Source organism: Pogonomyrmex barbatus, unplaced genomic scaffold, assembly GCF_055798465.1.
Source record: "Pogonomyrmex barbatus isolate J1 unplaced genomic scaffold, ASM5579846v1 scaffold6, whole genome shotgun sequence".
Classification (NCBI taxonomy): Eukaryota; Metazoa; Arthropoda; class Insecta; order Hymenoptera; family Formicidae; genus Pogonomyrmex; species Pogonomyrmex barbatus.
In genome coordinates this window covers 10,629,315-10,655,185 of record NW_028297160.1, presented here as the reverse complement: position 1 = coordinate 10,655,185, position 25,871 = coordinate 10,629,315, and the positions used below count along the sequence as shown (strand labels likewise).

At 35.5% G+C, this 25,871-nt stretch overlaps 4 protein-coding genes across 7 annotated transcripts; all 4 read right to left on the bottom strand.

Moving 5' to 3' along the window:
* Positions 1-132: 132 nt before the first annotated feature.
* Positions 133-2,428, bottom strand: LOC105432830 (uncharacterized). The gene is made up of 3 exons (XM_011647791.3): positions 1,749-2,428; positions 1,535-1,672; positions 133-1,065 (listed from the first exon to the last, which is right to left on the bottom strand). The coding sequence occupies exons 1-3, from the start codon at positions 2,203-2,205 to the stop codon at positions 797-799; spliced, it is 864 nt and encodes a 287-aa protein (XP_011646093.2). The 5' UTR covers positions 2,206-2,428; the 3' UTR covers positions 133-796.
* A 5,083-nt stretch (positions 2,429-7,511) lies between these two features.
* Positions 7,512-9,984, bottom strand: LOC105432831 (uncharacterized). Its single transcript, XM_011647792.3, has 3 exons — positions 9,528-9,984; positions 8,583-9,093; positions 7,512-7,912 (listed from the first exon to the last, which is right to left on the bottom strand). Exons 2-3 carry the CDS (start codon positions 9,082-9,084, stop codon positions 7,569-7,571), a joined length of 846 nt encoding a protein of 281 aa, XP_011646094.2. The 5' UTR covers positions 9,085-9,093; positions 9,528-9,984; the 3' UTR covers positions 7,512-7,568.
* Positions 9,985-15,334: 5,350 nt separating this feature from the next.
* On the bottom strand, positions 15,335-18,447 carry Osi2 (DUF1676 domain-containing protein Osi2). Of its 2 annotated transcripts, none has more exons than XM_011647793.3 (5): positions 18,369-18,447; positions 17,238-17,388; positions 16,697-17,000; positions 16,335-16,528; positions 15,335-15,970 (listed from the first exon to the last, which is right to left on the bottom strand). In XM_011647793.3, the coding sequence occupies exons 2-5, from the start codon at positions 17,362-17,364 to the stop codon at positions 15,627-15,629; spliced, it is 969 nt and encodes a 322-aa protein (XP_011646095.2). In that variant the 5' UTR covers positions 17,365-17,388; positions 18,369-18,447; the 3' UTR covers positions 15,335-15,626. The 2 variants fall into 2 exon arrangements, with proteins under 2 accessions (XP_011646095.2, XP_011646096.2); XM_011647794.3 differs by lacking the exon at positions 18,369-18,447 and adding an exon at positions 17,722-17,973.
* Positions 18,448-18,878: 431 nt separating this feature from the next.
* Osi24 (Protein) lies at positions 18,879-25,711 on the bottom strand. 3 transcript variants are annotated; one of them, XM_011647796.3, is made up of 5 exons: positions 25,207-25,711; positions 23,399-24,133; positions 22,445-22,564; positions 21,651-21,949; positions 18,879-21,004 (listed from the first exon to the last, which is right to left on the bottom strand). In XM_011647796.3, the coding sequence occupies exons 2-5, from the start codon at positions 24,048-24,050 to the stop codon at positions 20,582-20,584; spliced, it is 1,494 nt and encodes a 497-aa protein (XP_011646098.2). In that variant the 5' UTR covers positions 24,051-24,133; positions 25,207-25,711; the 3' UTR covers positions 18,879-20,581. The 3 variants fall into 3 exon arrangements, with proteins under 3 accessions (XP_011646098.2, XP_011646097.2, XP_088938615.1); XM_011647795.3 differs by having other exon boundaries at positions 22,445-22,618; positions 25,207-25,710; XM_089082489.1 differs by lacking the exon at positions 25,207-25,711 and adding an exon at positions 24,519-24,625 and having other exon boundaries at positions 22,445-22,618.
* Between the last annotated feature and the right edge of the window lie 160 nt (positions 25,712-25,871).

Genomic DNA, 25,871 nt, shown 5'->3' with positions numbered 1-25,871 from the left:
ACCTTTTATACCTTACTTAACGTTAAATTAAAATAATGCGACTTTGTTATAAAATCATTATATAACTAAAGTCGAAGCTTATGCACAGTCGCATTACAATCGAGATGGTAATAAATGCAAATTCATGATATATTTCATATCTTCCAAACACGTATGCTTTATTAACATGTGTTGCACAATAATAAATACGTGGGTAAAAAAATAAATAAATAAAAAAGTCAAACAACGTACTTTGGTTTCTTCGGTGCGTGTCTGTGTGATTTTTCACTGAGAGTCCTGTCGAAGTGGCAGACCAATAGAGATCAATTACCACGTTTCTCGTGAGCAAGCATTTGTTAAACATCACTTTCTACCGTAGATGTCAATCGGTTCCTCAGTCATTTGTCGTTTCGTCGTCGATGTCACTGTCACTGATCTCGCGTCGCGTCGCGTCGCGTCGCGTCGCGTCACGTCGCGTCACGTCGTCGGTCATTTTCCAACGCCTATTAACCCTCCTACCGCGACCTGACGTTTGCAGTTTTATAAACTAAAAAGAAACGAAAGCCACGTTGTGGAAAAGGCGCATATTGCGTTAAATGAATGTGATGATGATGATGATGATGATGATAACGAGGCAATGATGATGTGACGGAAATGCAAATTACGTGAACGCAATGTCAATGTGCTGTTATCAACGTGGTCCATCTAGTCGCATCTAACTGAAGAGGGCTTTAGGTACTGATGACAGGAGAGTTAAGAAGCTCGAGAACCAATTCAATCTCGCGGTTGGTGCTGCAATTAACGATTAACAAAGGTATCAAGATGCTCCCGAGTTAGCGTAGAGATGGGCATATCCTCTGTAGGGTAACAGTGTAGAATCGATATCTTCGATCGATCTCTTCTTGCGGTGATGATGGCCGACTTCTTGCGCGTAAACGACGTGATGGCCACCGTGATCATCGCCGCCTCCTGCCAATTTCTTCACAGCTACGATCAACGATAGCATCAGAGCCATTGCCGAGACCATCAACGCCTTCATGGCCAAAAGACCCAACGCCCCAAAGCCCATAGCAGCCATCATTTTACCTAGATAAATTAGAAAGAAAAGTGAATTTTAATGTAAAAAAAAATTTAAATTGTAATATAGAATCAAACGTGATATAAGATTAACGTCAAAAATAATAACTACGTAGTGATATATGCCTAATAATAATAATAATTAAATATACTTTTAATATCATATTTATCTCATACAATTTTCAAATATAATTAAATAAATTAGATATACCTTTGAAAAATATAAATTTTTAAATAATACATTTTCATTATATTTAGCATTAACAAATACAATGTATAAAATCAAACATAATTGGATAGCACGTAGTAATAAGTATTACATGCTCTCCAAATTTAAAAAAAATTTAGGAAACATTTGTGTACAAGGCAAAACACAATACTCTTAACATATATGAGTTTTACAATAATTACTTTTATATAACAATTAATTTTAATTAATCGTCAGTTTAAAAAGTAATAATCATTTACGAGTACTTACCCATCATGAGGGCCAGTATCATGTAACCACCGCCACCGCCCTTCTTGCCACCTTTGCCGCCGCCGCCGCCGCCGCCGTAACCGCCGCCGCCGCCGCCGCCGCCGTAACCGCCGCCGCCTCCTCCTCGCTTCTGCCTCGCTGAAAAATATAAATTTTCAAAATTTCTCGTGATTTTTCTTCGATACCATTTACGGGTTGCTAACGAGTTACTAACCTTCAGATTCGGATGGCAAACTCTCCTTTAAGGCAGTCTCGAAGTTCGATGGGAGTAAGGACGGCAGCTTGATTCTCAGTTCTCTACCTTCCAGGAACTGAAAAAATGGCCCGAGGCCTCCGAAGCCCTTCAACACTCTGGCCTTTCGGGAAGAACCGTTTCCAGGCGCTTCGACCAAGGATACGCCGTCGAACAGTTCAATGTCCCGTTCCTTGCTGGTGGTCTCCAGAAATTGTTGTACGATTTTCCGTACGATGCGCACTCCATGACAGGAGACCGACACATTTTTGGAATCCTCCGATGTGCAGGACGTCGAAAATCCCGTCCACGAGTCCTTGGTTTCGTTCGTGGCGGCGTCGCTCGCGTCAATGGTGAAGAACGCGCAGATCGCCAACGCCAGACATACGACGGGCAGACGTCGACGATCGATTCCCGGTATGCTGTCTATCCAAAGCATCGTTTCGTCGTGGAAACGAGCGTGTCACGAAAACGAAACGATTGCGGGCTCCGTCGAAAGGGCGCTCCGCTGCGGGCTCCTCGCTTCTCTACGCTTTTCGCGTTTATTAAACCTAATCACCGCGCGCGGCAAAACTGCAGGGGAACGTCGCGTGGTTCGCGTGAAGCTGCGGAACCTACGGCGGAGGTCCGAGTGCTACAGCGTAAGTGCTTGCAATTCCCATTTATATAGATCTACGTGAGGGTCGGTGATTGTACTAAGAAAAAAGCAAGGAGAGCATCGGGCACGATGGCTGCCGTTCTCTGCTCTTGCTGTGCATTAGCCGGTAATTTTTCGTTCACTTAGATGCCGGTCTCCTGCCGGACGATTCGTTTAATTCTTGTTTCCGACGCGTTTCAGAGCGTTACGGCGCGGTCGGCTTGCGAGAGCGAGGTTCCATCATCGGCGCGGATGACGCCTTCGACGCATTTTCCGCTCCCTTCCTCTGCGCCTATTTCCTTTACTTGCCCCGTCGAACGTAATCCACGTCTAGCGAGATCTCGTTATTCTAGATCACGTACCACCAGCTCCCGGATCATTCGATACCGCCGCGGCTCTCTTCTCGCGCGCGCGCGCGCGCGCGCGCAGCTCCGATTCTCCTTCCTTTCTCTTCTTCCGCGCTTTAGTGGAGCGGAAGAGAACGTACCGATTTCGAATCGTGATCGCTGGTATCCTATCGTAACGCGATCGTACGCAAAACGCGTCTCCAGTGGCTAATAAATAACAGATGCGAGCGATACCGTGTTTGAATCCATGCGAGAAAACCAACGTGAAATTTTGCGCTACCCGCTAACGTCGACGGCCGGAGCCGCGAGGCGGATTATTGACGACGATCTTGTTCCACGATAGGTAAATCGTGTCAATGTACGCGCGAGACGGCGAGGAGGACGACCCCTAACATGGTGGAGAATGTGAGAAATGCGAATGCGTATAGGAGGAAGGGGCAGGGTGTGGAGGAAAAGAGAGAAAGAGGCAGAGAGGACGCCGGGGGAGGACGAGGAGGAGGAGGAGGAGGAGGAGGACGACGACGTATAGAAGGAAAGGAGAGATGACTATCCAAATCTAGTTCATCTCCACGTGCCTTTCTCTTCTGTTCCACTTCCCCTCGCATGCCCGATATCGTAGTATATACGTAGCAGAGTCTGGTAGGTATAACTACAGCCGGTTCGAAATCATTCTTCCGTTCCACGACACGACTCGATGGTATACGGATGGATCGTGATCGACTATATAAACTTTATCGAAATCCACGAGACGGCACGATCGATTAAAATTAGATTAACGTCCTCGAAACACGCGGCAGTTGCACCTTATCGCGTGTACTCGCGTGTATTCGCGGAATTCATACGTACGAAATATGATAGATTTTAATTAGTGCACGCTAAGCTGTGCTCTGTTTACTTTCGAAACGCGGATATTTACAACTATACTTTGTATTTGCATTGTATTTTAGTTCATTCATAACATCGAGATTTATCGCAAATTTATCACATGCAGCGTATATTGCGCATCAACAATTTAACAAAATCGTATTATACCATAATATTATCGCGTTACATTTCCTTTACAAACTTTGTTCTATTCTCTCTTCAGCCCTTTATTTCATTCAATTTATTATACTTTTTTATTATACTTAACTTTATTATACTTAACTCCGTTGAAACTTCAAGATTTAAAACTTCAACTAAATAAGAGAATTGGGTAAGTTTTGAAACATTTGGGAAATTGTTTGGATTAATTTGTAATTTTTATAGGATAAATCGTTTCAAGAGTAATTAATTAAATATAACTACAAAAATGTAATATTAACATTCTATAGAATTTTATTATTGTGCTATATAAATTAACATTTGATATTATTTTGATATTATTTTCGAGAATTAGGAAAAATGATTTTGATGAATTAGGAAAAGGAAATTTTCTTAAAAGGAAAGTTTGTTTTAAATAAGCCGGCATTGTAACAATTACGTGATAATAGATCTTCATAATAAAATTTAATTGATTTTCACTACTTTGCTCCGTTTAATCTCCGATCTAGGCAATTGCATCTCGAATATAAGGAAGAATCCCGGTTACCAGCAAAGATCGACCCACATACCATAAATCAACAGTTAATTCCAGATCCGTCCACTTACCATGATCGATATCAATAACATTGATTACTCGCCTAGCGATAAATAGTAAACGTTTCGGGCACCGCCTAATAAATAATACACGGTTAACAGTTTATAATGTCAGTAATTGAGCTAGGTTCAAAAAATGTATTTATCAACGAACATCAACGTGTGTCAACGATATCCGTGTACGATCGAGGTTTTGGACACACCGGACTTTAACTTCTTTCCTCGTCACACGTGCAAAGTCTTTTCGAAAAAGAAGAAGAGAAAGAAAAAAAGAAATGAAGAAACTAGGTCAAGTCCGTGATGCCCCCATACGTCGGAAATCGAAAGTCGATTTGTTGAACGGCACGGGATGAACGGTACTCTCTTTCTGCCACGCCACGTCTTATCTTGGGGATATCTTCCTTTAGATCCTTTCAGAACCGATCAGGATGGAGAAAGCGGACATTCTCAAAAGGAGGCTAACTTATTTGAATGAGAGATGCCTGGGGTATCCACGTGGTCCAGACAGTTTTCCCTTCGATTCCACAGACGTGTCCAACTCCTCCACCAAACGTGTACAAATTCTTCGTTCTCTCTTAAATAAATATCGCAAAATTTTATAGATACGTCTAGATTAAAATATAAATTATATACGCGTAAAAATTAAATTATTGTAAGTAATACATATATTCTTTTTATAAGATGAAATTTCGCAGCTTTTAAATATATGATAGCACATTACAGAAATTTACACGTTTAACGCAAACGCAAATGCATGTTATATCATTCACAATAAGCTAGTCAAAATAATTACATGCCTAGCGTTAAAATCCCGCTGAATTCCGGAACGTTGCACTCGACTTTAATTTGGCAGTTTCAGTGATTTTAAAAGAAATTCATCTTTTACATATAAATCTTAATAAGATCGTAGTAAAATGTGTTAATTTTTTTATAAAAATATGCAGAAGTCAAATATTACTTACAAATTTTTTAAGAAATATACAAAATTAATTTTTTATTAGCAAAAATTATAATCACAACTTTTATACTTTTATAATTACTTAATTAGTAAAGCTAATAACTATATTTTATTTATGTTAAGCCCCAAATATATTTGGGATTTAATTTTATTGAGACTAACGAAATGAATCTCATAGATGTGAAATCGTGGTAACTTTTATTCTCGTGTCTACATAATGTTTTGCTCTATCCGGTCTACAAGTCGTCTTAAATAGACCACAACTAACGACTAAAATACTTGTTGCATACAGTAGCGTCCGTATCATTCACAGGGATTTATGTTTAGCGTAGTCGAGCGTATCCGTCTCGATTTATTCGAAAGTTGTTTCACCAAAGACATCACTTATCGATTAAAAAAGGAGGACAATCTTAAAGTTAAATATTAAATCTTAAGTAATTTAATCTTTAAAAAAGGGTCGCATTAAAAAATTGCAACAAATTATTATCCGCTATTATTTTTATTATGTTTTAAAAGTGAACAATTATATCATTATTAGAAAATTATGTTTAATTGTGATAAATAAAAAAATAAACATGGAATAATGGGATTAAATTTGTACAAAATAAAAGATATCTGGAAAATTTTATTAAAAATAAGAGCAATTATGTATTTCAATATTACAACCTTATTTCTCTCAAATAAAACAATCTTCGTTGATTTTTTTATTTTAATTATTCATTATTTAGCTTTATTATATACAGACAATAATTTCATATTTAAATACATATACACATATAAAAATAAATAATTGTTATAACGAAAATAAATAAAAAATGAATTATCTTATTCACTTAATATTTGTATAATTGTAAATATAGCAGACAAATAATTCTATAAAAATAATAAATATTTATTCATTTATATAAAAAATAATATCAAAAATAATATTATTATACATTTTGCAGTCTCATTAAAATTAGACACAATTAAATACATTAATTTGAAATATTAATATTATTATAAATAAAATATACGTATTTTGTCATTATGTGGTTTAGTCATTATTTTCTTTGTCTTGATTCATTGCGCATTCAAGTCGCTCCGTCAAAAAAATCATTCAAGTACTTCCGTCAAAAAAATTTGTATAAATTTGTAAATTTGTCCGTCCGTTACGTCAAGCAAATCACTACAAGACTCTCTATCAAAGATAAGTTCAATGTATTATAATTTACAATTAAAGCACAAAACAAAATAAAATTAATTATACGATATATGTGTAATTGTTTTACTATTTACTAATTATTTATGCGTAGAATTTTACAACACACTTCTCTCTTCACGATTCATCACAGTTCAAATAATACAAAAAGACTTCAAAAAAAGTCTGATTAAAAAAAGAACTTAGAAAGTTTGTTTTGATATCATATCATTTTATAATAATTTTGTCATGACTTCAAATAATATTTAATATTTAAAAGTAATCAGCTTTGGTAAAATTCTTAATTTATAAGTAATAAATAATAAAAATATATGCGCATGCAAAAATAACAAATAAGTATAATTAATTTTTTGGCAACGAGGCTTCTATTCAGCATGAAATGATAGTTATATCTAATGTCAAATGGCCAGAATACAAATTAAAAGTAGAATAATCACATTTAACGTTTAATGCACGTTATAACGTTTAAACGTGTGAACGTAAGTCTAAGCTCTCGAGATATCACAGGTCTAAATACTATAATGTGAGAAGCGAGAAGAATATAACGCTCGTGTGTAATCTAATGTTCTAATGACGAGAGTCTCGCAGTATATCCGCGATTATATTCACAAGTAGAGGCACAAAAAGTAGGTAAGACTCTTGTGATACATATTCTTTATACGCATCCAAGAATTTCCTGCCCACCTGCCTAGGTAAATCATGATGTGACATCCTGATATCGCCGTGATATTGCTGTAAACACGTGCGTCGCGTCATTGACATATTTATGCGTCCTGCAGTCCGTCGTTCGAAAATTTAGATATGATAGTAATAGAAGAAGAAAAGTAAGAGAGACTTAAAGAGAATCACAATGTGATGAAAAAAGTGAGAAAAGGTAGAAGAGATAAGAAATAAGTAATAAATAACGTGTAAGGTAAATGTGAGGAGTGATTCGAGAATACGTTTCAATACAGATCCGAGGACGTTGCACTATTCTTCTCAAGTGTTTTTTTTTTTCGGCAATCCTTGGATCCTGCTTCCTCTTCGATAGAGTAGAAGTCAATCACTTTACGTGTGCCGCATAAGCTAGCTCGTGAGCGTCTGGCTGTCCGGGAATTTGTTCGTGGAAGCTTCTTGCCCATCCGCTGGAGTAACTATCACCGTGACCATGATCGAACGAATGACTGCTATGGTGAGGATGCGCCACCACTTCGTAAGTCACGTGCTTTCCGTGAGAGAAGAGTTTCTTCAGGCCTATGATACTGGCCAGTAAAAGCGCGATCTTGGACAAAAGAAGAGCCTTGCCGACCAAAAGGGCGAGAGCCTTGAATGCGAGACCACCGATGAGACCAATTTTTAAAACAGCCGCAGCAATTAACGGACCCATATTGTTTTTCTTTCCACGGCCTGCAAAAAAAAAAAAACAAACAAAATGACTAATATTGTCACTTTCAATAAATTGCTCGAGAGATGGACAAAGAAATCACACTATAGACGTATAATTGTACTTTCTATGGAGAAAGCAGTAAAGTTCGGTGATGAACAGATGAATGAAAAGATGAATGAGCCAAAGAGGTGAAAGTTATTTGTTTATGCAGTCGGTGACACAACTTTACTCGCACGAAAACAGCGACAATTGAAAAAGTAAAAAAGATAAAATTGACAAGTCATTAAAATGTAAAAATATTTGGTAATAATTTTGATAACTATAGATCATGATGGAATGATCGTGATATTTTTTGTTTTACATAATTTTCCCTCAACACAAATATTAAAGTATTTATGATTTTTGAATAATTAAGCAAAGTTTTGAAAATTAAAAATTACAAATAGATAACAGTATTTTACATAAACTTAATCGTGTGAAAGCTTAATTATCAAGTTTGATTAAATCGCATCTGTTGAACTTGTAAAAATATGTCTAATAATCTTGATATAGAACAAATTAATTATTTAGAGCGTATTTTTATCGCAACAGAGAATATCCAGAATTTAATAATTATAACTAAATATAATTCTAGAAATGCCTTTAGAAATTTTTCAAAAAATTAGATAAAATTATAAAAGTTATAATTACCGTCTTGAATAGGTCTGTCAGCGCGTTCAATGGATAAACCTAAGCTTAATGAACCAGCATCATCTTCCGATGCGGATACGACGATATCATCTTCAGGTAAAATCCTCCACTTGATGCTTCTCGATTTAATGAAGGCGTAAACTTTATTCGCTATGAGATCGAGAACTTGAATCTCGTCGTCCTTGCTTCTACCAGCCTCGAACGTGATCACATCTTCTGACGTTTGGCCCGTCTTTCTAATTTCGATGTCATCTGTGAGCTCGATCGAAGCCTTCTTCAGCAATTTGTTCATGTATGTCACCAACTTCAACATTACGCAACTGCTGACATCATTCTGGGAACATTTTGAGTTGAGTTTACGAAGAAGTTCTTCCTCATATTTAGCTCGATCTGTTATCATCGCGGACTGCTGCTCGACGACGCTTATCTTCTCCTTTTTCTCCAGAGGGTTGGCCAAACACACACCAATACCAAACAACACCAATATGAGAGTCGCCTTCATGATGCTCTTCTGTTAAAATATTTCACATCGCAGATCAATTATCCTTGTAAGATAATCACAAAAAAATATGAATTAAGCAAAAATACAAAAAGTAAATATAAATTATATACTTTATAAGTATATATTCTTTGCTCGATTAAAATTTAAAATAAAATTAAAATAAAAAAGAAATTAAAAGTAAAAATCTATATAATTAATCAAGTTTAAAACCGAAAAGCAATATGATATATGTATAGTAAAATAAGTTCTATATCATTTGTATAAGATAAAACTCGATTAAATTAGATTACATTATAAAAACGATCACAAAATAAAAATAATACACGACGTAATCGACGTTGATGGCACGTAAAAGTAAAATATAACTGTTGACGCGTATGCCTCTGACGCGATGCACGATGTATATTCAACGATCCATGAGTAAGATAAGAATGATAACTCACCTGTTGTGCTGAAAGCTTTGAAAATTACAAGAAGGCGAGAAAGGGATGGGGTTGAAATGGCGTGGCGAGCGTCTTTTCACAGTTTGCCGATCAGCTGACCGATACGGAATATCACGAAGGGTCCTTGTCTTCCTAATCCCGATATGTGAATCGAGGAGTAGCATGAGACTTCTGAACTCGCGTCTCGCCCCGACGACTTTATATACGTGGATCTCCGCCTTGGTGGACACCGAGGTGTGCACCGATGTTGTCGCGAGTCGACCCACCACCTTCCGCGGGAAGTACGGGTATACGGGGCCCCCTGCGAGACACGACGATGATGGGCGGATGGCGGGTGGCGATGGCCATGGACGAATGGTAGTGGTGCCCACTTTTGCCTTTAAGACGGCGTTGAGAGCGGCTGCAATGGGCCTGTGCCTCCCGATCGGCCCCGGTGGTGGGATGGATCGCCGATGACTGCCTTGTAAGAGTGCGCGAGAGAACATCCACCTCGATACCGAGGAGTTAAGGCTAGCTCGCTGTCCTTTGCCAACAACAAACTGGTTTTCTCGCGCCCGAGACGCGCTCAAAGCGACGCGCAAAGGAGAGCGACGCTAGCGTACCTCTTCGCGAGGGGGCGGAGGAATGGCGTCGTCGTCCCCCTGCGTGACCGCAAACTGGTTCCCAGCGTGGTGCGCACGGTGCACGGTGCATCGTATAAACCGACGTAATAAACTCGTAAACTCGCGAACGGAGTAGCGGCCCATCGCGCTCGCGCGCGCGTCCTTGTGTAGGTGAAGCGGCGCGTATGGCGCGTACGGCGCGCGATTCATGAACAGCTGCAACGGAGAAACACGCGAGCCCCCTGTAGTTCTGATGGACCATTACCCGACCTGCCGCGAGAACCGTGTCACGGATGTAGAGCACGCATCCATCCCTGGCCCGCAAATGCCAGTAAGTACCTACCTTATACGAAAAACGTGCGACTTGCCAGTCGCGGCACGTTAATCGCGGCTCTGGCTACGGCTCTTTTCACGAACTCTTCTCAGCAGCGCACTTGACTGGACTTTTAGGGTAGAGAGAGAGAGAGAGAGAGAGAGAGAGAGAGAGAGAGAGAGAGAGAGATGAGACTCGATCATAAGTGACGCGCAGAAAGGAAAGCCGAGATGCTGGGAAAGCTGGGACAAACGAGCATAGTTCGAGGAAGTTACTGGAGCAGAGGAGTCGTCCAAGGGAAGCATTCGCGCGGCTTAAATCACCTCATTTAATTTGACTAATTTTTCGAAAACTGTTGCCGCCGCGAACGGGCGATACGCGAACGAGCACGATGACGGTCGCACGAGTCAGATTAACACACTTACGGCGACGTAGGTATGCAGATGCACCGGATATACGTTTGTTCCAGAATGACAGAGATTCAGGATATTGAGGAGAAACTCCAACACGTATATATCGGTAGACTCGCAATCAGACTCATAGCAGTACATGCCTAAGTATTAGACAACACTATATCTAATCACACGTACGTTACACACATACGTGCGCACACATGCGCATACATGGTCTGACGAACAATCGGGCGACTCTCGGGATTTGATTAATTTTATCGCTTCCGTTGTTCCCGATGTTGCAGATTCTTATTGAGGAGTAACTACTATCGTCGACGTCTTCACTCGCCATTCATTAACTCGCTCGTAAATCTGCCTACGTCATTTCGATTGCAAAATGAAATCAAAGTGCAAACGCGTAGAAGGCATTGATGCGTTACAACAATTCCGAGGAAAGTAAAGGGAGGCAAAGAAATGAACGAGTGAAGGTATCGTCAAATGTCATTTATCGCATTGCACGTCATATGTGTCTGCGACGAATGAGTTGAGTGTCATCATTAGGCATCATTCGATAATATCTATCAAATAAAGTCGTCAACAATAATTTTATTGGACTTGTAATGCCCATAACACAATTGATAAACAATAGAATTAACAAATTATTCTAAAAAAATAAGTATATAATTTATAAGCTAAACTTAGAATTGTGATGTGTATTTCACATAAATGGCGAAAGTTACGGAAGTTTTTAAAATAATTCTGTTATCTTGATGATTAATTAAGTTACCTGATAAGATTTAATTAAATGTCAACTTTTCTCCATCTTTTTTTTCTAAAAAGAACGAACTGTTGAATAGAAAACGATTTCTTACTAAACTTGTCTAGCAAAATGCATCTTTATGTACGAGATACAGGTATGAAGATATATGATCCATGAAGACGTTAACATCAATTTATGTCTACTATAATGAAGAGTTTACGTAACTCCATCAAATTAATTATAAATCCATAAATCCTTCTAAAATTTGGTTGTAATCAACGATGACAAATACGATGAATAAAATAAGCGATACATATGCATATATTTTATTATCAGATTTATGCTAATTTTTTTTTTCAAATAATCTTATCAAACATTACCATAGATGATAAAAACTGCTTAAGTTTACATTCACATTTCAACATTACGTTTACTTACGCGAAGTACAAAAGCAAAATGCAATATATAGATCCTTTCGATCAGATCACCGCGTTTGTGCGAAATGGTATTTACGACCATGCTCTCAAATAAATCTCTTAAATAAATCGAATACTGTTAACTGGATGGATAATGAGGCGTGAGGGAGATCGAGGAAAACGACCATATCCGCTTCTCTCGTTCTCGAATTCAGCCCGTTTTCTCGTAAAAGCGACTTTCGCAGTAGTACAGAGGTTAACGTCGCGACCTAACGCCGCGAAAGCTCGTCCATATACACGTTGGCCGACGTCTTTCCCCACGTGGACTGCAACGTGAGAGCCAAGCCGCTCGCAGAGAGAACGAGTGTTTTGGTGCTCCGTGCACCGTTACGTCGAATTCCGGACGAGCATTTTGTCAGGACCTTGAACGTACGTAACGTCGTTCGAAACAAAGTTACATGAAATAACACGCGAATATAACTAACGTTTCGTGTCACGCAACATTATTCCATCATGTTTCATACTACACTGAAAGTATTGCTATATTTTACCTATTTATTTTCATTAAATTCATTATATCTGCTATGTAAAGAAATTTATAAAGTAAATGTTAATATCGTGCCACGGAAAAATAGGCGATCTGATAAGGTATGGAGCGCGCAAATTCCTTAAGGCTATCCGTTTTTAATTTGTGCTTACGCACGTAGACAGGCTCTTGTAAGCACGTCAACTGCCTAGATCCCACACTCATAATATGACGACACTAACTTAGAACCGTTGACCGATGATGAAGACAGATTCTACTATTCTAACTGAAGAAGCACGGCGTTAAGATCAACTCTACGATACATTGTCAATCATTATTTAGCACGTATAACCGTACAGGTCGTACATTGTTGCTTACAGTCGAAGAAAGTTGTGTGTACTTTTGTAAGAAACTGAAAAACGCCAATGGAAATTGGCAGAAAGTATACGGAGGAAAGTTTTCAAGCTCGTTCCTCGCGAGGACTTCCGGCAATTTAATAGAAAATATCGGAAAGCCGAAAAGTCAGGCATTTCTTTTTTATACGAGCATCGCTTTCGCCGTGCTGCGCTTATAATACTACGCGTGAGTCCTTCATATCGGTGTCCTTCCGTAATTTCACGTGGTTTATACTTGCGTTTCTACGAAAAATTTATGTAATTATAAATGCACTAGTTCGCACGTACACACGTATTACATTCTCTTTACGGTAAAATGGTCGAACAATTGCATTGTGACGTCGTAACTTGTACTTTACTTGTAATCATCTTTTATTCCTGTGAACGTAGAAAGATTAATTATCTTTCCTGTCAGATACAAATTATCGGCTTGAGATGCCGTGCACTTTGTGTCACGCTCGGAAATTCCTGGCACAATCTTTCAATAATTATTTTCTTTATGTTCTGTCAATTATTTAGTGACAGAACATTTAATATAAAAATTTCTGCAAATAAAAGATTATTTTAAGAAAATTTAATTATGGCATTGTATACGGCATAAATATAGAAATATTTTATTATATCTAAAAAAGGAATGTTTAGTGCAACGCGATATTTTCACTAATCTTTTTCGTTCTTACGATTGCGTCGTGTGTCATTCTTTTTTTCAGATACAAATAATAGAATTAAATAATAAACTGTTGTGATCGCGATATATATTTTTTTATTTATTTTCCATTTGTAATTACAAAACGGACAATTCAACATACCGCAGCTTTGAAGAGAGTTAAGACTGACGTGCATTTCCATCAAATTGCTTTCCGTATATCGTCCGTAGGATGATCGGTCGCTTCCGGTCTTCTCGACAAACGGGGCCACTTGGTCAGCGGGTCCGTTCCATCCGATTCTTTAGATCATGAGTGAGAATCGTATCGGACCGGTTTCCGTACAAGATAGTTCCCCGTTGTGCACCTGAGAGAGAACCGGTGTAATATCACATAGGATTTTCACGCTATTAAAAAGACATTTCGACAATAGCCGCGGCCAGTATCTTTAGGTAACGACATCTTTTAATTAGACAAAAAAAAAGATTATTAATTTACGTTACCATTATTACAATAATCAAATTGCAAACAATGAAAATCTTTATTCGTACAAAATAATGATTTAATTGTGACAAAATTTACAACTTGTAGATTTATTCAATTGTAAAGGAAACTTATATTTTTATATGAAATATTTGATGTTTATAAGACATTTTTGTAATATTTTTATTTCTCTTATTTATACATTTATAACATTAAATAAAATCTATATTATTTTAATTATAATCAATTTTAATCAATTAATTTAATTATAAATTTTTTCAAATATATGAAAAATTTACGAGTAGCTTAAACATATAATTCGTTTGCATAGTCTAATTTAAACAGTCATCACATAATGAAAACAAGTACGAGTAATGAAAGCTTAAGTGATCAGCCTATTGATGATATGTGGAATCGACTCACGCAAGAGTTATAAACACTGTTGATTATAGTAAATCTTTCTTCAGAAGATTGACTTCTTGGCAAAACCTGTTCATCCTTTCGTTTGATAAAAGATTAGATATTAAAAATTAGCGACATAATCAATTTTTGACAAATTCTTTAATTGACTCTTTTGTAATAAAACTTTTTAAATAATAATATATTTAAAATTACGTAATATTAATTATAAATTTATACATTGATATATATTATTATATATTAATTGATATTATAATGAACAAACTCTTGAAGTGTTTTCTTTTTAAATAGATTTTTTGAGTTAGTTTAAAATAGATTTTTTAAGTTAGTTTAAAATAGATTTTTTGAGTTAGTTTTTTATCTAAAGAAAACTTCATAGAAAGTTTATAACAAAAGCATATCATGTTCATTTAGTAGCAAAATGGAAAACAATTATGTGTGTTTTCTTTTACTTAAGTTTATATCGTAATTATTAACCTAGTTTAGATAATTTTTATAATCTTTGCAAACAAATTAATCACATTATTCAAATACATTAGACATCGATTCTTGAAATTACGTGTATCGCAAAAGTAGCGCAGGAATATCTAATAGATAGAAATTAAAATAATAAGAAAGCCAATCATATGTTATGCATGAATGTGTACAGAAAGATTTGAGCATTTTTATAATACACATGGATAAATTATTTTATAACACACAGGATGGATAGAATAGGATCTTAAATATATTTTAAGTATTCATACAAAATTAAACTAAACTTATTAAATATGCAATTAACAAATTAACGAAAAACAGATTACCATACATTATAATAAATGTAACATTCGATATAACCTAATTAAAACATTAAACGTATATTTTATTGTTTTTATTGAAAAAGGTAATACAAATTATAAATATAAATTACATAAAAACTTACACATTCACGCTTTAATTATATATACAACATATTGGAGTCATTCAAGTACATACACATCTTAATGAATAAAAAATATGTTGGTAAAATATAATTTAAGCATCATAATTTTAAAAAATAATGGAATAAACATTTGTATGTATAAATAATTGATAATTTACTTATTTGATGAGAATTTGTTTCTCTTATAAATAATATAATAAATAAATCATAAAAATTAATCAATAAATCAATTAAATTGCGGTTTATAATGCCGATATCCTTGATATGCCAAATCTTGACCATAGGAATTTATATTTCCATAATGATCTTCATAAAAATCAATATTTGAATGTGATTCATAATGAGGTTGAGCAATACCATTTTTGGTGTATACTGGAGGATAATAATTTGGGTACGGTTTGTATAGTTTAAGAAAACCTATTATACCAGGTATAACGATTGCTAAAAATCCAAGGACTTTTTTGAATGAAGCTAATCCCAAAATTAGAGGCAGTAATAGTAATAACTTCAGTTTAAAAAGTTTCAAAACGAGCAATAATGGTAGAAAAAATTTCCTAAGTCGATGACGAGCTAAAACATTAAAACAAATAATGTCTTAATAAACAAAAAATGTGTGTTAAAAATATTTAATAAGCTTAGTAAGTAGCTTGCAAATAAGTTATAGTTCTATCCTTAATAATTGATGTTTAGAATGCCATTCTATTATTGCATATTATAAATGAAGAATCTTTTACAATAAAATTTAAAAAATAATAATTTTCTTTTAAAATAATGTATTATTTAAATTGTTCAAATGTAAAGAACAAATTCGCGAGCGTACTCTGCATTAAAATATATTACGCTCTTGAATTCATTAATATTTTCTTAATTTTTTTTTTTTGTAAAAAACATTTAAGAAAAATTTGTTTTTATATAATTTTAAATAACTACTTACAAAATAATGTATCCTTCTTGTTTTCAAGTGTATCAAACTCATCAGCGATCTCATCTAAGAATCTTGGTTTATATTCATCGTTGAGGCCAGTTTCCGTATCAGGAATGATCAATTCAAAGGACATTGTTTTAACAAATCTTTCTACCTTTCTCTTCATAAAATTGACCATTTGCTCCCATTCTGTTTCACCAGATCTGTTCAACATATTTTACTTTGCAATACTTTATACTTTGTTGTTAAGTCAAATATATTTTCCAATAACATTAAAATATCAAGAAAATTATTTACATATTTCTTAATTGCATAAATAATGATATATATATAGAAAAATACATATATTTTTGTAAGATAAAATGACATACCTAGGTTCATTAGAGTATTCGTAGGGCTGATGCTGTATTTCTGTTATTATTTTATCAGACATTCGTTTAACGCAAACATTATCATTCAAAGAATATTCGGGATGATCAAAGAAGTCCGAGAAATAATTTAATGCTCGCGATTTGAAACATTCAGCTAAATCACCAGTTAAACAACGTTCATTAACTTTTGCCAAATAGGGATCAACACTTTGTCCAGTTCCAAGACCAATATAATTAAATAGATTCTCTACATGTTGAACAGGATTAAATCCTCTCTGTTGCGATGAAATTCCTTCGAGATTTTCTAAAATTATAAAGCCATATATAATTTTAATTTATAATAATTATTATTTTAAAAGAGTAATTAAATTATTATTTTAAACAACTTAAAAACGAAAAAATAAGTAAAATAAATTTTATTTAAATGTTTATAAATTAATATCGAAAAAGTATATAGCATTTTCTTTACTTAAATCAGGTAATCAGGTAAAATATATGAATGTCATAAATATTATGTTACGCAACAAATAATATATCTTACCTTGTTTCTTTGTTTGATGTTCGGAATCGCCATCCTGAAATGTAATTTTGCCAGTAGACTGACAACATGCCAGCGAGGATAGTAATAAAAGGGCTCCTAAAATTACCAACAACCGCTGCAGTTGCATTCTGCTTTTCTGTTTTCACACCACCTGCAATTATAGATTATTTTATTAATTATGACGAAATATATCCTAGAAAATCACACAAATCACTACCGATCATCGTACCGATATAACTGATTTACCTCGTTTTTAAAGCGATATATATATATATATAGATTAATTTAAACTATTAACTTTATCATCACAAAATATTCTTATTATTTTTCTAATAACTGTTTTTAATATAACATAAAAATAATTGAAATGCACATGAAACAGTTATATTTACTAATGAATACGAAATGTACCGATTACTGTACGGTTTATATGTTTCTAGTTTTTCAAAAAATATAAAAATTGTGATATGCTCAAATTTCTCACCGAACTGTCAAGTTTTAGTAAGTCGATATTCTTTTTGCGACATCCTTGTCAAAAAACGTATTGCGCGTGGTGATCCTCAAACAGCACTTGTAAGCCCGCAAGATCGACTGTTGGCAGTCGACGCGCCGGTTCACCAAGTGCCGTTAGATGAGCGCACCAATCAGAAAGGATGAAAGGAAGCGGGTGATTCCTGATTCCAATTTCTGATCACGCGCGCATTCCACTTGATTAATAATAGTAATGTACAATCTCATCTTTCAAACCACGAATTCTCTAGTCAAATTGTAAAATTTTAAAACAAGATAACATAACTGGAAATTGCAATAATATCGGCAACTTTTTTTTTAAATAAAACAATAAGCATAAGATGAAGATCTTACTAATAATCAATAAACAAATTAAAAGTTGGTAAGATGAATTTTAAAAAAATGCGAATTATATACATAAGTTTTGATGTAGCTGCACAGAAGAAAGAACGGAAGAAAAACGATGGGAAAAATTTTAAAAAGTGGAAATATATTAAATTAGACTAACTTAACATTCTAATTAGAAACTAGAGCGTAGAGAGAGCTACTTTTTATAAATTGAAATACCGGACGTTCCAAAATAAATCGAGGCTGATAAACTATGGATATTTTAATACGTACTGGATACGGTTTCAGCCGACCGCTATGTGACGCTTTGGTACACACACCATCTTTGTATTTATATGAACGTACCAAAGAATTAAGAGAGGGAATAAGATCCGCAAGTTGTTCTCAGAATGGCAAACAGGAGGATTTTGAAAAATTGAAAGTGAAAGTGATATTCGGAACACGAACCGGAACTGGATAGGTTTAAGAAACGGAGACGGAAGGTACATCGCTGTAGGAGAGAGGAAGTCATTGCACTTTCATTTCCAGTTTATAACCCAACGTGCGTCATCGTATTTTAAGGATTTCGTTCTTCCTTATCCTTTAACCGACGCTTTTTTTTCTCTCGCTGTAATATGGTTCTTGAACCATGAGTCACTTTCTTATATAACTATTTACTTTTTTTTTCTTTTTTCTTTTGTAACACGCAGTCTTTGGTATGTAATTTTATCTATTACATTTGTCATATTAATTTGCGCAATTATAATTTTTGTTTTTAAAAAATAAAAATGATAAAAATAACTCTTGTTTTCTATGTTCTTACCGCTTTATGTCTTAAACAGGATTTTGATTACATAAATATGATTATATGTACTGACGCATTGCGCTGCTTTATTTCGGAGAGACTCGCCTAAGTGACGTTATAAATCTTTTATTACTCTGTACATTAATTTATAAATATATCATCCAATTAATGATATAATCGCAATTTTTTAATACAATTAAATTTAATCTAAATACACATCACGCGCACTCTGCGCGATACATTTCTCGCTTGAATTGTATAAATTAGCATTTTCATTCTCACGTCACACAAATAAATATTCAGAGTTACTATCATCGCAAGATTAAATCTTGTATATGATAATACTCAATAAATAAGTTAAATATATAATAATTTCAATGTGATATTTTATTTATATTGATTAAATAATTCGTCTATATCGTTAAATTATTTATCGATTCGTCTATGCAAACTTCATTCAAGGAAGCTGTTACATTGACATTTTTCTTTGAGATTTATGAGAATTTTGTGCAAATTACATTTGTTGAAAATTCTTTAGCATAATTAATAATAATAAGTTCCTTAAGAAATTCATATGAAAAAATAAATTTTTTAAAAATATTTTTATATTAAACAGATCTTTTCTTTCTGTTTTCTGTTTTCTGTTTCAAATCGCTTTATTACGTGAGAAGTAAATTGAATCACATATATCTATCTCGTAATCTGAAACAAAATATTGTATAAATTATAATACTCTTGATTGTATTAACGCAGTTTCCAAAATATTTAAAAAATGATATTAATATTAATTTGCCAACAATTGCAGGAACGAATATTGCTCTACTCTATCTAAAATTCTCTCTGTTTACTCTTTTATCTAAATTATTAATGCTGATTATGCAAGAAAATACATTTATATACATACTTTTAAAAAAATGCTGATAAAATAATAAACAATTAAATTAAAAAATGTATATTAAACAACTCTAATAATTTTTTAAAAAATGTATCTTAATTATTTATAATTTAATTTAGTTTTAATATTTTATAAAAATGTTTGATAAAAGTTCAGAGAGAGAGAGAGAAAGAGAGAGAGAGACAGAGAGAGAGAATTCAGGCTTACACGCGTTACAGCCTGTATATCGACATCATTGGGAATCAAACAAGTACTTGCAAACGATAATTTAGGAAACTGTATATGGTACATCGAGAGTCTGTTTAGTTACAGAAGTCAAAGGGTTGAGTAATGAATGGATTAAAACTGTCTCGAATGCTTCAAACGCAAATTAATTTCGAATTCTCTTATCTAAAATGATAAGTGTCGAAAATTTAAAATCAAGAAAGTTTTAAAATATTTTTGAAATATTGTTTTTAATGCCTGAAGATAATAATAAAATTTAAAACAGGAAAAGAAAAATCGAGATTTTGCATCTTGAAGCCCCGAGCGAACGCTTCGTGCGACGTGTAATAGTAATCCGTTCACTAGAAACACCTTCAAACTTTACGTACACGTAATATCTCTAAACAAATGAGCAATCATTAGAGCAGACGCTAAATATTTTTAATCGATCGCACTAATGCATTCGATCAAAAACTATATAAGCCATTGCTCCTAAAGCTCGCACATTCGACGAAGCGATTTGAGACGCGTCTTTCTTCCTTATTGCATTTTGCGCTTACAAGATAATAACAGCAATAAACGAAAGAAAGACTTTGACGTTTCTCAGATCTTCCTGGCCTGTACGAGCTTGTTGATATCTTGGTACGTTGCGAGCATCGCCTGATTTTGCTTTAAAGTCTGATCTTCACGAGCGTTCGCACAATTCGCGTAGGTCTCTTCGCACTTGACGCCATCCTGGCCGTCTTTGGCGGCCTTCATGTATCTGAAGAAGCGTAGAACGTCCGGATTGTCGCTGCTAGGTTTCCTCAGCTCGTTCAGCTCTCTGGACAATTGAGCGGAGACCAGATTTGAGTACGGCGCGTAACGCGCCGGACTCCGATACATCGCGCACACCGCGTACTCCCTGCAGCCTTCCGTGTTGTGACCAAGACGAGAGAAAACGGCGTCCAGACGTGACAGCAGGGGCGAGTAGAACGGGTCGTAGTTCGTCAAGAGCAAAGAGCTCGTCGGGATCTCGTGGAAGACCTGCCGGCAATAATCAATATGCCTGCTTACAGCTGCGTACACTTAATGGTCACCGGTCTCCGTTACGCGCGCGACTAGGCGCCGAACGAGTTAAAACGAACGCGTACGGGGAGGAAGTGGGTCGCGCGAATCTTTTAGTGACCGATGTCAACAGCCGAATAGTATCAATAGTGGAAAGCACGGTCATCCTCGTTTGTCGAGAAGGTTTGTCCGTTTGCGAAAAAAAAATGCCGGAAAAAAAGACGAAAATATTGCTACGGCATACTTACCCAATTCATTACACCGGGACAAACATCGGGCAAACAGTTCTTTCGAACCTTTACGCGCGACTATTAATGCGACAGCAACAAGTGTATAAATCAATATGCATTTCCTAAGCTAGCCTAATCCATTCGATAAGAATTATTACTATTACACAATAAAGGATTTCATTAAGTATTAATATGAAAATATTCCGACAATTTATAGCTCCGTTTAAATACCTTGCTCGCTTAAATACTGGTAAATGTGGATTACATTAGCGTTACATTCGAGTTCGAGAAAAAGGAAAAATAGCGCGGCGACTTAAAAGCCATGCGTTCGTTCCGCGACGGGAAAATATACGAGATCTGCAAGTAATTGCACATTACTCATTCGAAAAGCCCACCTTAAAATCCTGTTTCTTAGAAAGTCCGTGTGCAGCCACGTGTCGCGTATAATAACGATCCGAGAGCGCATTCGCGTGAGATATTCTTGAATCGACAAATCCATAGCGGGACGCCATATCCGGAGTTTTTTGTGTTTGCATCATACTCTCGTCGTACATGGCGGATGCTGGTAATGTGCCTACCGGTTGCCGTGTCAAATAGTCATTGTTGTAAAGATCAGAATTATCCTTGAACTCGAAATTTTCCTCAGCTGCTGCCACGGGCGCGGCATGCGAGGATTGAGCAAAGGAGGAAACACCTGTAATTTATGCGTAACGTGTATTCACATACTTAGTTCAAGATGCTTTCTTAATTAATATTAATGCTGCTACGTGAATTTTACAACAAAAAGAAACGGAATGTTTTTTTTTCAACAAACATCTGATTTCTACATTCTACGCTATTCCTCGATTTCTAATATTAATTTAATTTTCAAAATTGTAAAAAATTCCATTAAAGTCAAATCGGTCAAGAATCAATTAAAAAAGTTAAAACTTATAACGTAACTTTCTATAATATTCCTGAAAATATTGGTATTATTAAAACTTATTACTTGTTTAATGTTAAGTAATGTTGTAAACATTGAAACTATTATTTAACTTAAACTCACTTCTTGTTCACTACAAATACTTGTATAATCTATTCTTGATGAAGAAATAAAATACACGATGATTTTGACAATCAATTCAAATCACTACACAAATTGTTTCAATGTATTTGTTGTCGTATAATCTATTAAACGTAAAACACATACCTTTTCCAACGATATTACCAATACTGCCGATGATACTTGGTAGAAAGAGAGCGAGTAACACGCTCTTAATTATTTGTACGCCGAAGAACAAGGGTAGCAGCAGTTTCTTCAGACCGAATGCTAGAAAACCAAGCCCGAATCCTGTTAAAAAGGTACTCTTTCCCTGAAAGACGGCTGAAAGCAAAAGTACCAGCTTGTTAAAGCCCTGCGGTTAGCCCTGAAAGCCATGCTGCAAGCAGCATCTTTTTTCATCATCATTCAATCTCCTCCATCTCCACGTGCCACGCGTTTCGCTGAAACACTCCATTCGAATGAATAAAAAATATCCACCGTAGTTATAATTAATTTGACTGCTCACACAATATTACACGCTTCATTTTACCTCATACCCGTTTTATCGCTGGTTTAGTTTGCATTTTTGCCAATTAGCATTGACCCAACCTCGTTACTTGATTTAACTCAAAAAGCCAATTCATAAAGTTAAAGCTTTCTCTCACACCTTTTATTTATGCCAGTGTTTACGAGCGTACTAGATTCGTCGCTTGTCAGATAATTAAAAAAAAATTAATAAATAGATTATTCTTGAAAAAAAATCATAAATTTTCGGCAAACCTTGAAAATTGTATTTTTATAAAAATGTTAAATAAATTATTGTGAAAGTTATTTAAAATCGAGTTGAAAGGTGGAAATACAAAAAAATATGATTATCTTCGTTTATAGGAAATATTTTCCTTTCTCATGAACTGCTCGATTACTCTCACTCCGCCCCAATTAAAGATTATGCAATGGCTTCACCGTGAGCATCACATTATACGGATAGTGATCGACGCTATATCGTTTGACAATGGTATGATATCATATTGCAGTTTGAAAAATCCACCTTTCATGTCGACAAAAGTAACGGCACTAGTACACACGCGACAAAAATCTGTAGCAAGCGGTCTAGAAACTCACAACCGAAGAACGTCCTGGCCTTGCTGGCAAGACTCAGATCCTTGTTCAGTTGTATCTTCATAACGTGTGTCCTGGCGTAACGATGGACCTTGTCCAGAAGATTCGAATCCGTATCGCCGTCGCTCTTTACGTCGTTGCACGCGACGTTTGCTTCAGGGGTTCTTATTATCTGCACGGATTCCGTTACGTTGTACGTGTCAACCCTCGAGAGTTGATCTAAAAAATTCGAGAAATCTCTTCGTATGCAGGAAACGGTAAGCTTCCCTCTGCATTCTGTCGAATTTGACAGAGATTGATTGGTCGTTGAATTCATTTCAATTGGATTAGCCGTAACATTGACCATCCTCGTGGGTTCGATCTGGTAATCCGCTTTGTCGTCCATATGAAGCTCGATATCAAATTTCGTTGGTTTTCCATGCATATTGTGCGGATGATCGTCCTGGATTCTGTGGTTCTCGGTACTGTTTTCAGATTCCCGAGAAAGTGGTACCTCGTTCCCCTCGACGATGTCGTCATCGTGCCGTCTAGTCTCGTTCAAGGACACAGCCTCCGTATGGACCTTGACCCCCACGACAGAGCGAAGGCACGTAACAGCCAAGAGCACAATCGAGAATATCGCGATTGCTCCCCCTCTTGCCATTGTCCGACTCATGAAAAAGGTACCAGGTGCTTGTCTATTGGCTAGCTGTGATTACTATGAAAGAAGAACCGCATCTCGGCCTGCGACTCCGTTTTCTGAAATAAACAAATGAATTAAAATAAGAACCTTTTTAGGACCTTTAAGATCAAAATAATAATTATTACAGTACACATGCAAAAATATTATTAAATTAAGAAATCGATGAAAAAAAATAAAAAGATACAGATATCAAATTTTGAGCAACAAGTTGCATAGACATATATAAGATAATTTTGTATTTTTAAAAACATCATCAAATGTTATCTTTATTATTTTAAAGGAACTGTCAGGTTCTTATTAATTTGTATCTTTAGGCTACATCCTTTGATCTTTATCGGTTTGTCAATTAATAAGGAAGATACATAACAGTACTATATAAAAAATATTATTATTCAAATTATTGAGTAAGCTAGTTTATACTAATAACATAGTATTCTATACATGTGGTAAAGCTCGGTTATGCTAGATCAGTCTTGCATGTCCTTCCTTTTCCAAGCAGTCAGCTGATTCTTTCAACCATGTGGACGAATTAAACGCAAAGATCCTATTAAAAATACTTTTACATTTCCTTTTTATAATAGATCAATGAAAAAATTTTAATTAATTTTCGAAAAGATTTATTTCTTATCGATCTTAAATATTGTACATTGTTATGTTAATATTAATTATAATTCTTTTGTATTATTCTAATTATTTTGTAACATATATTTTTTAATAAAATTAAATTGTTTATTGATAAAATTCAATAAAGAAAGTATAAAATCAATGAAAAATATATGTACAACATTTAATTTCATTATCAAAATAAATGTATATCCGTATATAATATAGTACTCATAATACAGTAAAATGTAAGAATAAGAAATCTCAAAAAATATATGTACGTGAATATATTAATCCGAGTCATAATTTAAGCTAGTAAGATCCAATCACGTGCACGTGTGTATAATTAAAATTAACAAACGATATATAAAGTGTATGATTTTCATCAATCTATTTTAATATAATTTACTCATTAACGATGCTTGATCCCACAGATAATTTCATTCACCGATCGGATACACACTGATAAAAAAATTCATTCAAAAAAATGTTTAGTCGCTTCTCATCGCAAAATAATCCTACTCACTTTCACGGTATATCCCTGACATCAACACTATGCTCACATCTAGACCAAAAGCGGTTGGGGTTAATTTCAACAACCGGATGGCAGTTTTTACTGTTGAAAAACGGCCGGCCTGCGCGCCTGAATGCGGCCAGAAAGGAATCGTCGGAATCGTGCACGACGTCCGATACTGTACTGGCAGCCGGTCTCCGTAGGATCGGCTCGACTGACCCGATCTGGGTTACCCGGCCATCCGTCTGTCCGTCCCTCTATCCATTCCTTTCCACCGTCCTCGCTCACCACGTTCGTTCATTCGTTCGTTTGTTCCCGCCATTCGTTTAGCATCTACCCTTCCTCGGAAGGAGAATCCCAAGTATGACTGTTACCTCTCTCGAGGGGGAAATTTCCCCATTCAGATTGATCGAATTTGCCACGAGTTTAACCGCCGAAGAGCCCACGCGGACGATTTCACTCGATGGTATTTCGACGGATGTCCAGATCGGCGAGTTCAACGAGCTTGACCGGACACCGTCCAATGACACAGGAGATGATTCCGATGAGGCAATCGCTGCAAGATCCGATAGATCTTAATAGATCTTAATTTAATCGAGCAGAAGGAGAGGGGAAAGGAAGAGAAACCGAACAAAAGAGGTAAATTTTATATATATATATATATATATATATATATA

Coding starts and splice junctions, on each gene's coding strand:
- LOC105432830 (XM_011647791.3), bottom strand. CDS start 2,205: ATGCTTTGGATAGACAGCATACCGGGAATCGATCGTCGACGTCTGCCC. Junction 1,673..1,748: donor TTTGCCATCCGAATCTGAAG/GTTAGTAACTCG, acceptor TATATTTTTCAG/CGAGGCAGAAGCGAGGAGGA. Junction 1,066..1,534: donor GATACTGGCCCTCATGATGG/GTAAGTACTCGT, acceptor TAATTTATCTAG/GTAAAATGATGGCTGCTATG.
- LOC105432831 (XM_011647792.3), bottom strand. CDS start 9,084: ATGAAGGCGACTCTCATATTGGTGTTGTTTGGTATTGGTGTGTGTTTG. Junction 7,913..8,582: donor TGACAGACCTATTCAAGACG/GTAATTATAACT, acceptor TTTTTTTTGCAG/GCCGTGGAAAGAAAAACAAT.
- Osi2 (XM_011647793.3), bottom strand. CDS start 17,364: ATGCAACTGCAGCGGTTGTTGGTAATTTTAGGAGCCCTTTTATTACTA. Junction 16,529..16,696: donor GAATACTCTAATGAACCTAG/GTATGTCATTTT, acceptor TATGTTGAACAG/ATCTGGTGAAACAGAATGGG. Junction 15,971..16,334: donor CAAGAAGGATACATTATTTT/GTAAGTAGTTAT, acceptor TTAATGTTTTAG/CTCGTCATCGACTTAGGAAA.
- Osi24 (XM_011647795.3), bottom strand. CDS start 24,050: ATGAGTCGGACAATGGCAAGAGGGGGAGCAATCGCGATATTCTCGATT. Junction 22,619..23,398: donor GGCCAGGACGTTCTTCGGTT/GTGAGTTTCTAG, acceptor TTTTGCTTTCAG/CCGTCTTTCAGGGAAAGAGT. Junction 21,950..22,444: donor TGGTAATATCGTTGGAAAAG/GTATGTGTTTTA, acceptor CATAAATTACAG/GTGTTTCCTCCTTTGCTCAA.